Below are 12,514 nucleotides of genomic sequence, written 5' to 3'. Positions count from 1 at the left end.
TCATGGATATGGAGGTTGACTTCTGGAAACACCCTGCACCATCTCTCCCCCTTGAGATTGATGGCTCTGCTTTTGGCATGGCTGAATCATTCAAATTCCTGGGGACCATCATTTCCCACAGTATCAAGTGGGAGGACAACATCACATTGGTCACCAAGAAGGCACACCAGAATATACTACTTTGTAGAGTCACAAGTTTGATTTTGTCATGGAGTGCTAGGAATATGGGAACAAATACTAAACGTTTGACTACTTTAATAGACTGTAACTGAATTTTGTACTTCTGACTTTCTAAAATGGGCCGACTAGATACATAAAATGCCTTCATTTCTAAACGGTAGAACATATATGTATGAAAACAACCTTCTGTACTGTTGCCTCATATGAAACATTTGATCTCCAAACCAAAATGCTGGAGTATAAATTTTAGCTTCACTGTCCAGATCCATATGGAGGGGAGTGCATGTCATAAGGAGCCTTTGTAGTGTTGAGGGCTGTATAATCACTGTTAAGTGGTGTTAATTGGCCGTTGCAAGCAACCCGACATCGAGCAGGAGGGGAGGAGTGAAGGACTGTCGATCAGCGAGAGAGAGGGGAAGAATGGAAGGAGTGGAGTAGAGGAGAGTGGGCTATAGCTCTGTATATCACCAGAGTGGAATAGAGGAGAGTGGGCTATAGCTCTGTAGATCACCAGAGTGGAGTAGAGGAGAGTGGGCTATAGCTCTGTAGATCACCAGAGTGAAGTAGAGGAGAGTGGGCTATAGCTCTGTATATCACCAGAGTGGAGTAGAGGAGAGTGGGCTATAGCTCTGTATATCACCAGAGTGGAGTAGAGGAGAGTGGGCTATAGCTCTGTAGATCACCAGTGTGGAGTAGAGGAGAGTGGGTTATAGCTCTGTAGATCACCAGAGTGGAGTAGAGGAGAGTGGGCTATAGCTCTGTATATCACCAGAGTGGAGTAGAGGAGAGTGGGCTATAGCTCTGTATATCACCAGAGTGAAGTAGAGGAGAGTGGGCTATATCTCTGTATATCACCAGAGTGGAGTAGATGACAGTGGGCTATAGCTCTGTAGATCACTAGAGTGGAGTAGAGGAGAGTGGGCTATAGCTCTGTAGATCACCAGAGTGGAGTAGATGACAGTGGGCTATAGCTGTGTAGATCACCAGAGTGGAGTAGAGGAGAGTGGGCTATAGCTCTGTAGATCACCAGAGTGGAGTAGAGGAGAGTGGGTTATAGCTCTGGAGATCACCAGAGTGCAGTAGAGGAGAGTGGGCTATAGCTCTGGAGATCACCAGAGTGCAGTAGAGGAGAGTGGGCTATAGCTCTGTAGATCACCAGAGTGGAGTAGATGACAGTGGGCTATAGCTCTGTATATCACCAGAGTGGAGTAGAGGAGAGTGGGTTATAGCTCTGTATATCACCAGAGTGGAGTAGAGGAGACTGGGCTATAGCTCTGTAGATCACCAGAGTGGAGTAGAGGAGAGTGGGCTATAGCTCTGTAGATCACCAGAGTGGAGTAGAGGAGAGTGGGCTATAGCTCTGTATATCACCAGAGTGGAGTAGAGGAGAGTGGGCTATAGCTCTGTATATCACTAGAGTGGAGTAGAGGAGAGTGGGCTATAGCTCTGTATATCACCAGAGTGGAGTAGAGGAGTGGGCTGTAGCTCTGTATATCACCAGAGTGGAGTAGAGGAGAGTGGGCTATAGCTTTGTATATCACCAGAGTGGAGTAGAGGAGTGTGGGTTATAGCTCTGTAGATCACCAGAGTGGAAAAGAGGAGAGTGGGCTATAGCTCTGTATATCACCAGAGTGGAGTAGAGGAGAGTGGGCTATAGCTCTGTATATCACCAGAGTGGAGTAGAGGAGAGTGGGCTATAGCTCTGTATATCACCAGAATGGAGTAGAGGAGAGTGGGTTATAGCTCTGTAGATCACCAGAGTGGAGTAGAGGAGAGTGGGCTATAGCTCTGTATATCACCAGAGTGGAGTAGAGGAGAGTGGGTTATAGCTCTGTATATCACCAGAGTGGAGTAGAGGAGAGTGGGCTATAGCTCTGTAGATCACCAGAGTGGAGTAGAGGAGAGTGGGTTATAGCTCTGTATATCACCAGAGTGGAGTAGAGGAGAGTGGGTTATAGCTCTGTATATCACCAGAGAGGAGTAGAGGAGAGTGGGCTATAGCTCTGTAGATCACCAGAGTGGAGTAGAGGAGAGTGGGTTATAGCTCTGTAGATCACCAGAGTGGAGAAGAGGAGAGTGGGCTATAGCTCTGTATATCACCAGAGTGGAGTAGAGGAGAGTGGGCTACAGCTCTGTATATCACCAGAGTGGAGTAGAGGAGAGTGGTCTATAGCTCTGTATATCACCAGAGTGGAGTAGAGGAGAGTGGGTTATAGCTCTGTAGATCACCAGAGTGGAGTAGAGGAGAGTGGGCTATAGCTCTGTATATCACCAGAGTGGAGTAGAGGAGAGTGGGCTATAGCTCTGTCTATCACCAGAGTGAAGTAGAGGAGAGTGGGCTATAGCTCTGTAGATCACCAGCGTGTATTAGAGGAGAGTGGGTTATAGCTCTGTAGATCACCAGAGTGGAGTAGAGGAGAGTGGGCTATAGCTCTGGAGATCACCAGAGTGCAGTAGAGGAGAGTGAGCTATAGCTCTGTAGATCACCAGCGTGGATTAGAGGAGAGTGGGTTATAGCTCTGTAGATCACCAGAGTGGAGTAGAGGAGAGTGGGCTATAGCTCTGGAGATCACCAGAGTGGAGTAGAGGAGAGTGAGCTGTAGCTCTGTAGATCACCAGAGTGGAGTAGAGGAGAGTGGGCTATAGCTCTGTATATCACCAGAGTGGAGTAGAGGAGAGTGGGTTATAGCTCTGTATATCACCAGAGTGGAGTAGAGGAGAGTGGGCTATAGCTCTGTATATCACCAGAGTGGAGTAGAGGAGAGTGGTCTATAGCTCTGTATATCACCAGAGTGGAGAAGAGGAGAGTGGGTTATAGCTCTGTAGATCACCAGAGTGGAGTAGAGGAGAGTGGGCTATAGCTCTGTATATCACCAGAGTGGAGTAGAGGAGAGTGGGTTATAGCTCTGTATATCACCAGAGTGGAGTAGAGGAGAGTGGGCTATAGCTCTGTAGATCACCAGAGTGGAGTAGAGGAGAGTGGGCTATAGCTCTGGAGATCACCAGAGTGCAGTAGAGGAGAGTGAGCTATAGCTCTGTAGATCACCAGAGTGGAGTAGAGGAGAGTGGGCTATAGCTCTCTAGATCACCAGAGTGGAGTAGAGGAGAGTGGGTTATAGCTCTGTATATCACCAGAGTGGAGTAGAGGAGAGTGGGCTATAGCTCTGTATATCACCAGAGTGGAGTAGAGGAGAGTGGGCTATAGCTCTGTATATCACCAGAGTGGAGTAGAGGAGAGTGGGTTATAGCTCTGTAGATCACCAGAGTGGAGTAGAGGAGAGTGGGCTATAGCTCTGTATATCACCAGAGTGGAGTAGAGGAGAGTGGGTTATAGCTCTGTATATCACCAGAGTGGAGTAGAGGAGAGTGGGCTATAGCTCTGTAGATCACCAGCGTGTATTAGAGGAGAGTGGGTTATAGCTCTGTAGATCACCAGAGTGGAGTAGAGGAGAGTGGGCTATAGCTCTGGAGATCACCAGAGTGCAGTAGAGGAGAGTGAGCTATAGCTCTGTAGATCACCAGAGTGGAGTAGAGGATAGTGTACTATAGCTCTGTATATCACCAGAGTGGAGTAGAGGAGAGTGGGTTATAGCTCTGTAGATCACCAGAGTGGAGTAGAGGAGAATGGGCTATAGTTCTGTAGATCACCAGAGTGAAGTAGAGGAGAGTGGGTTATAGCTCTGTAGATCGCCAGAGTGGAGTAGAGGAGAGTGGGTTATAGCTCTGTATATCACCAGAGTGGAGTAGAGGAGAGTGGGTTATAGCTCTGTAGATCACCAGAGTGGAGTAGAGGAGAGTGGGCTATATCTCTGTAGATCACCAGAGTGGAGTAGAGGAGAGTGGGCTATAGCTCTGTATATCACCAGAGTGGAGTAGAGGAGAGTGGGTTATAGCTCTGTAGATCACCAGAGTGGAATAGAGGAGAGTGGGTTATAGCTCTGTAGATCACCAGAGTGGAGTAGAGGAGAGTGGGCTATAGCTCTGTATATCACCAGAGTGGAGTAGAGGAGAGTGGGTTATAGCTCTGTATATCACCAGAGTGGAGTAGAGGAGAGTGGGCTATAGCTCTGTAGATCACCAGCGTGGATTGGAGGAGAGTGGGTTATAGCTCTGTAGATCACCAGAGTGGAGTAGAGGAGAGTGGGCAATAGCTCTGTAGATCACCAGAGTGGAGTAGAGGAGAGTGGGCTATAGCTCTCTATATCACCAGAGTGGAGTAGAGGAGAGTGGGCTATAGCTCTGTATATCACCAGAGTGGAGTAGAGGAGAGTGGGCTATAGCTCTGTATATCACCAGAGTGGAGTAGAGGAGAGTGGGCTATAGCTCTGTATATCACCAGAATGGAGTAGAGGAGAGTGGGTTATAGCTCTGTAGATCACCAGAGTGGAGTAGAGGAGAGTGGGCTATAGCTCTGTATATCACCAGAGTGGAGTAGAGGAGAGTGGGTTATAGCTCTGTATATCACCAGAGAGGAGTAGAGGAGAGTGGGCTATAGCTCTGTAGATCACCAGAGTGGAGTAGAGGAGAGTGGGTTATAGCTCTGTAGATCACCAGAGTGGAGAAGAGGAGAGTGGGCTATAGCTCTGTATATCACCAGAGTGGAGTAGAGGAGAGTGGGCTACAGCTCTGTATATCACCAGAGTGGAGTAGAGGAGAGTGGTCTATAGCTCTGTATATCAGCAGAGTGGAGTAGAGGAGAGTGGGTTATAGCTCTGTAGATCACCAGAGTGGAGTAGAGGAGAGTGGGCTATAGCTCTGTATATCACCAGAGTGGAGTAGAGGAGAGTGGGCTATAGCTCTGTAGATCACCAGAGTGGAGTAGAGGAGAGTGGGTTATAGCTCTGTAGATCACCAGAGTGGAGTAGAGGAGAGTGGGCTATAGCTCTGGAGATCACCAGAGTGCAGTAGAGGAGAGTGAGCTATAGCTCTGTAGATCACCAGAGTGGAGTAGAGGAGAGTGGGCTATAGCTCTGGAGATCACCAGCGTGGATTATAGGAGAGTGGGTTATAGCTCTTTAGAACACCAGAGTGGAGTAGAGGAGAGTGGGCTATAGCTCTGGAGATCACCAGAGTGGAGTAGAGGAGAGTGAGCTATAGCTCTGTAGATCACCAGAGTGGAGTAGAGGAGAGTGGCCTATAGCTCTGTATATCACCAGAGTGGAGTAGAGGAGATTGGGTTATAGCTCTGTATATCACCAGAGTGGAGTAGAGGAGAGTGGGCTATAGCTCTGTATATCACCAGAGTGGAGTAGAGGAGAGTGGTCTATAGCTCTGTATATCACCAGAGTGGAGTAGAGGAGAGTGGGTTATAGCTCTGTAGATCACCAGAGTGGAGTAGAGGAGAGTGGGCTATAGCTCTGTATATCACCAGAGTGGAGTAGAGGAGAGTGGGTTATAGCTCTGTATATCACCAGAGTGGAGTAGAGGAGAGTGGGCTATAGCTCTGTAGATCACCAGAGTGGAGTAGAGGAGAGTGGGCTATAGCTCTGGAGATCACCAGAGTGCAGTAGAGGAGAGTGAGCTATAGCTCTGTAGATCACCAGAGTGGAGTAGAGGAGAGTGGGCTATAGCTCTCTAGATCACCAGAGTGGAGTAGAGGAGAGTGGGTTATAGCTCTGTATATCACCAGAGTGGAGTAGAGGAGAGTGGGCTATAGCTCTGTATATCACCAGAGTGGAGTAGAGGAGAGTGGGCTATAGCTCTGTATATCACCAGAGTGGAGTAGAGGAGAGTGGGTTATAGCTCTGTAGATCACCAGAGTGGAGTAGAGGAGAGTGGGCTATAGCTCTGTATATCACCAGAGTGGAGTAGAGGAGAGTGGGTTATAGCTCTGTATATCACCAGAGTGGAGTAGAGCAGAGTGGGCTATAGCTCTGTAGATCACCAGCGTGTATTAGAGGAGAGTGGGTTATAGCTCTGTAGATCACCAGAGTGGAGTAGAGGAGAGTGGGCTATAGCTCTGGAGATCACCAGAGTGCAGTAGAGGAGAGTGAGCTATAGCTCTGTAGATCACCAGAGTGGAGTAGAGGATAGTGTACTATAGCTCTGTATATCACCAGAGTGGAGTAGAGGAGAGTGGGTTATAGCTCTGTAGATCACCAGAGTGGAGTAGAGGAGAATGGGCTATAGTTCTGTAGATCACCAGAGTGAAGTAGAGGAGAGTGGGTTATAGCTCTGTAGATCGCCAGAGTGGAGTAGAGGAGAGTGGGTTATAGCTCTGTATATCACCAGAGTGGAGTAGAGGAGAGTGGGTTATAGCTCTGTAGATCACCAGAGTGGAGTAGAGGAGAGTGGGCTATATCTCTGTAGATCACCAGAGTGGAGTAGAGGAGAGTGGGCTATAGCTCTGTATATCACCAGAGTGGAGTAGAGGAGAGTGGGTTATAGCTCTGTAGATCACCAGAGTGGAATAGAGGAGAGTGGGTTATAGCTCTGTAGATCACCAGAGTGGAGTAGAGGAGAGTGGGCTATAGCTCTGTATATCACCAGAGTGGAGTAGAGGAGAGTGGGTTATAGCTCTGTAGATCACCAGAGTGGAGTAGAGGAGAGTGGGTTATAGCTCTGTATATCACCAGAGTGGAGTAGAGGAGAGTGGGTTATAGCTCTGTAGATCACCAGAGTGGAGTAGAGGAGAGTGGGTTATAGCTCTGTAGATCACCAGAGTGGAGTAGAGGAGAGTGGGCTATAGCTCTGTATATCACCAGAGTGGAGTAGAGGGGAGTGGGTTATAGCTCTGTAGATCACCAGAGTGGAGTAGAGGAGAGTGGGCTATAGCTCTGTAGATCACCAGTGTGGAGTAGAGTAGTGGCAGTCGCTTTGCAGCAGCAGCCCTCTGTCATTAGCTCTGTGTGCTGTAGAGAGCCTGCCTCCAAGTTTTGCTCTGCTCTCCCTCCCAGGGAGCTGCCTCAAATCACATTTGAAAAGCACTTTGGCACTCCGGCCTCTTGAACTGTGGCTGGGTTGGGCCCTCACAGGAGTCCGCTCTAATTGGCCGACAGGTTGAGCCCTGCCTCGCCACTGGCTAGTGTGTGTGTATGTGTGCCCTGGGGTGGTCAGATGTGGAAGACAGAGAGGGAGGAACCCTTCAGGGCTCAGGGCTCAGAGCCCAGAGACAGATCGCTGATCCTAGCCTCGCCCGGCCCAGGTGAGCCCCAAGCTCCACACAGCTGGATCAATACTATATCTTCAAATGGCCCGGCAGGGTAGCCTAGTGGTTAGAGTGTTGGACTAGTAACTGGAAGGTTGCAAGTTCAAACCCCAGAGCTGACAAGGTACAAATCTGTTGTTCTGCCCCTGAACAGGCAGTTAACCCACTGTTCCTAGGCCGTCATTGAAAATAAGAATTTGTTCTTAACTGACTTGCCTAGTTAAATAAAGGTTCATTTTTTTTTGTTTTTAAATCAACACAGAGCATCAGGGCTGTTACTTTCCCCTCGTCGTTAGACTTACAGTATCATGTAGCTGTGTTGCTCCGTGTGCCTCGCAACCAAATCCTTTGTCTTCCATCATGTCACTGTTTTAGTCACGGTTGGTGTGATGACTGCTACTGATGTATGTGCTCACAGTGTTTTTTAGGTTGTAGGTTGAATTTAGTTATGCAGAAGCCCTGTACATTAGCATGGGAGTGGTTCATAATGTTTGTCTGCATTCAGCAGGAGTTTAGCAAGCGACAGCGAGGGTAGGATTGGGACTTGATGGATGGGGGCTGAGAATAAGTGGGGGTAATAATAAGTTTAGCGTGACTATTTGTATTTTAATGAGCATGGTGAAGTGTCGTGTTTATATATAGATCTGTTTGAGCAGCAGTTTCTCCATCACCTGCTGTTAAGGAGCTTCTCCACTGTGCTCCAATGTGTTTTTATGTTATTAGGGAGTATGCAGCTCTGTGAATAATGTATAATAGAGCCAATGCACATCATGTACAAGTCCAGGTGTTTCAGACAAGGCTCCAGTTGTACCTTTAGCTTGTTAAATATACATGAACGTGTGGAGGGCTTCACATCAAATCAAATCAAATCACATTTTATTTGTCACATGCGCAGAATACAACAGGTGTAGTAGACCAACAATGCAGTTTTAAAAAAATGTAAAAAAATAAAAGAATACCTATAAAACTAAATAAGAATAAGAATTAAAAGAGTGGTCTATATAATTAAAGAGCAGCAGTAAAATAGCATTAGGGAATAGCATTAAGCCTACGTACAGTAGCTCTCGGCCGGTGCTTCTCTCCTTCTGCTTCCCTGAAAGCTTTTTTTATTTTTAAATCGTTACATATTTTAGAGTTTTCAACAGTGCACATCTGTGGCACTAAGGAGCACAAATCCTGGTATTGTTGGTATTGCCTAGGATAAAACCTCCTGTATGAGTCAAACATAATAACCTTAAACCCCTTTCCGTGTGTTTACACAAACACAGAGCTGGAAACAGGGCTTACACCGTGAGCATTCAGGATTCAAGACATTGTATTTATCTGCACTGTGGTGGCAATCGCATTGAATTTCAGGTTGACTACGCACATGAATACAACTACTAATCCTGTTGTATTACCGCATTGATATCCTTAGTCTTCCACCACCATGTGCCAAAATAATCAATGGGATACGCTTATGACTAGCACGCCTGACTCGTACCATAATCACATCCACAAAGTTCTCTAAAAACTATTCAGAGCAGACGCAATTTAAACTAAGGCTTTCATTTTTGACTTGACGCATTAACGTTTATTGGGTAGGCTCCTAGCGTCCTCCAAATGTTTTATTTCACACAGCGTTCATTTCACCAGATGAAAGATGGCGCTGACTTTTTGGGGAGAGAGACACTGTATGTGGCCCAGCTAGTGCTAATGACTACTCTGTAATCTCGGTACTCACTCTTTGTCAGACTCTAACCATGTTTGGAGCTCCGCTCTGATGACTAATAGCTGCTGAAGCTGGATTCATTAAAGTGACCGATGGCAGTTTGCCACCATGTGTTTGACACCACTCACTCAATATGGAAAGCTTATGTACAGTAATGCTATCAAACACATGACATGGCACAAGATCAGTGAGTAACGTTTATGATAATTGCCCATGTATATTTGCGCCCTGGTGGCGCAGCGGTCTAAGGCACTGCATCTCAGGGATAGAGGCATCACTACATACCCTGGTTTAATTCCAGACTGTATCACAACCAGACGTGATTGGGAGTCCCATAGGGCAGCGCACAATTAGTTAAGGGGTTGGCCGGGGTAGCCCATCATTTTAAATAAGAATTTATTCCTAGTTAAATAAAGGTTCAAAAAAACTAAAACATTTAGAGGCTAGCCAGTTGCTCAATGACATTGTGAAGCCCTGTGGGTAATTGTTTGGAGCTGTCTATGATTGCCATATTTTACTGAGTTACAGTTCATATAAGGAAATCATATGACTGTGAATACAGATATGCCTATGTTGGTCACAGATACCTATAAAAGTAGGGGTGTGGAAAACCGGTCAGTATCTGGTGTGAACACCATTTGCCTCAAGCAGCGCAACACATTTATTTCGCAAAGAGTTGATCAGGCTGTTTATTGTGGCCTGTGGAATGTTGTCCCACTCATCTTCAATGACTGTGCGAAGTAGTTGGATATTGGCGGGAACTGGAACACACTGTCGTACACCTCGATCCAGAGCATTCCAAACTTGCTCAATGGGTGACATGTCTGGCGAGTATGCAGGTCATGGACGAACTGGGGACATTTTCAGCTTCCAGGAATTGTGAACAGATCCTTGAATCATGGTGCTTTGCATTATCATGCTGAAACATGAGGTGATGGCGGCAGATGAATGGCATGACAATGGGCCTCAGGATCTCATCACAGTATCTCTGTGCATTCAAATTGCCATTGATAAAATGGAATTGTGTTCGTTTTCCATAGCTTATGCCTGCCCATACCATAACACCACCGCCACCATGGGGCACTCTGTTCACAACACTGACATCAGCAAACCACTCGCCCACACAAAGCCATACACGCTGTCTGCCATCTGCCCGGTACAGTTGAAGCCAGGATTGATCTGTGAAGTGCACACTTCTCCAGAGTGCCAGTGGCCAACAAAAGGGAGCATTTGCCCACTGAAATCGGCTATGATGCCAAACTACAGTCAGGTCAAGACCCTAGTGAGGAAGACGAGCATGCAGATGAGCTTCCCCGAGACGGTTTTCTGACAGCAGAAATGGTTTGGTTGTGCAAACCCACAGTTTCATCAGCTGTCCGGGTGGCTGGTCTCAGACAATTCCACAGGTGAAGAAGCCAGATGTGGAGGTCCTGGGCTGGCGTGGTTACACGTGGTCTAAAACGACGTTGGAGGTGGCTTATGGTAGAGAGATTAACATTCAATTATCTGGCAACAGCTCAGGTGGACATTCCTGCAGTCAGCATGCCAATTGCATGCACCCTCAAAACTTGAGAGATCTGTGGCATTGTGTTGTGTGACAAAACTGCACATTTCAGTATGGCCTTTTATTGTACCCAGCACCAGGTGCACCTGTGTAATGAATGGTGGATGGATTATCTTGGCAAAGAAGAAATGCTCACTAACAGAGATGTAAATAAATGTATGCACAACACTTGCGAGAAATAAGCTTTTTGTGTGTATGGAACATTTCTGGGATCTTTAATTTCAGCTCATGAAACATGGGACCAACATTTTACATATTGCATTTATATTTTTGTTCAGTGTATATTTAGAGCTCTATTTTAACTAACCCAACACAATGGTAAATCTAAACGCAGGCGGTAGCACTATAGGTTCAGGGGTGTGTCAGAAATATTTGTAATATTTTCACTATTACAATTATCCGCACACTTGCTGGTGTTGGCGCAAAAGGGCTGGGTTTTGATGAATTAACAAGTTGTGGGTGTGTCGAGGCTTGGTCCATGGCGAAATATATGGTTGCTTTAGGTTGTGTATTTACTGTCTTTTATGCATTGCCTTTGATTCAATTCCAATTTCAATGTTAGTCCGTAATAGTTTATCAAAAGGCTTATAGAAACAAAATAACAAAATATAGACCTATCCCATCTTTGCTAAATTTGCAGTCATTGTTCTAAGGAATTGTATGACTTCAATAGCATTCACACTGATACGGGGGCAAGGCCTACTGTAAAATGCATTATGGTTGAGCATGGACATACCAAACATTGTCAATAAGCAAGATTCAATTCATTATTGATAAGGCCTAAAAAGAGAATAAATAATTCTAATCAAATTTTAAATAAAACTAAACAGGCTATGCCACACTTGCAGGCATATTATTTTCTCCCCGTGGGCATATAATATTAAAACAACTCAGACTATGGAGGATTTAATGCACATCCAAAACCTGAATGGCTAAAATAATGTGGGCCTGCCTACAATTCATAGATAAAAAGGGAATGTTAACTCACTGTTTCACTCCTCTCAAACTTGATATTTTAATAAAGTTTTGGGGATTAAGATTTATATCCAAGAAGCCTCTGGAGCCAAACTCTTTACTGACAGTCTTTTTGATTACTTCCAGATTGCATTGGGTCAACAAAAAAGCCGCCATTGAGATGAGGGGAGGCTATGCTTGGTTGTATGTTTCTAAATACGAAGTATGCAGGCTTCAAGTCACATTAGGCTACTCTTTTTGTAAATGTTTTGTTTTATTTGTTTGTCTTTGTCTTTTTATTTCTATTTTCATTAGATTTTTTATTTTTATTAATAACAAATCAATACAAAAAGTACATGAGGACATTAGGCTACTCTTGTTCCATAGGCTGTGTTTCCGCTGTCAAAATTCATGCCATAACCAACTGCGTTACCGCTAAAAACCAGCTTTTAGCACTTCGGGTCATGTTTTTAAGACAGGTAAATAGCCAAACCTTGCGTTAGGGCTGGAAAATGCGAGTGCGCCAGTTTTTGCATGACGAACTGTGTTAGACACAAAGCACGGCCTTAACGCCATGTCAAATGGTGATGAATAATCTGTGAATGAGAAGATTTGATGTGAAATGACCTCTCTCAAGAGCATTTCACTTTCCCTCTTACCCCCCCTCTCTTCCGTTCTCTCTCCTTCCCTCCCTCCCAGTTGGTGCTTCCAGAGTATTCTATCCATGGGCTGTTCTGTATCATGTTCCTGTGTGCCCAGGAGTGGCTGACAGTAGGCCTCAACATCCCTCTGTTCTTCTACAACACATGGAGGTAACTATCGAAGCTAGACTAGTCTTTTCTTGTCTTTCTCATCATTTTGTATGATGCCATTAATTCAGTATGGTGCCCAGAAGATAAGCACTTATTTATGTATGTAGGTATTTTATTATGTATGTATTATATTATATGATGTATGT

At 45.6% G+C, this 12,514-nt stretch overlaps 1 protein-coding gene across 2 annotated transcripts in view; it reads left to right on the top strand.

The window, feature by feature from the left end:
• Positions 1-12,514, top strand: part of LOC110529662 (protein cornichon homolog 3) — a 64,478-nt gene that overhangs the window by 39,222 nt on the left and 12,742 nt on the right. For both annotated transcript variants that reach the window (XM_036985111.2, XM_036985109.2), the window contains exon 4: positions 12,256-12,368. In XM_036985111.2, coding sequence (XP_036841006.1) covers positions 12,256-12,368 — 113 coding nt within the window. The remainder of the gene's footprint in view (positions 1-12,255; positions 12,369-12,514) is intronic.

The sequence above is a fragment of the Oncorhynchus mykiss genome, chromosome 8 (assembly GCF_057628025.1).
Source record: "Oncorhynchus mykiss isolate SJ-2025 chromosome 8, ASM5762802v1, whole genome shotgun sequence".
NCBI classification, from domain to species: domain Eukaryota; kingdom Metazoa; phylum Chordata; class Actinopteri; order Salmoniformes; family Salmonidae; genus Oncorhynchus; species Oncorhynchus mykiss.
The sequence above is the reverse complement of the archived record's forward strand: the minus strand, read 5'-3'. Positions and strand labels throughout refer to the sequence as shown.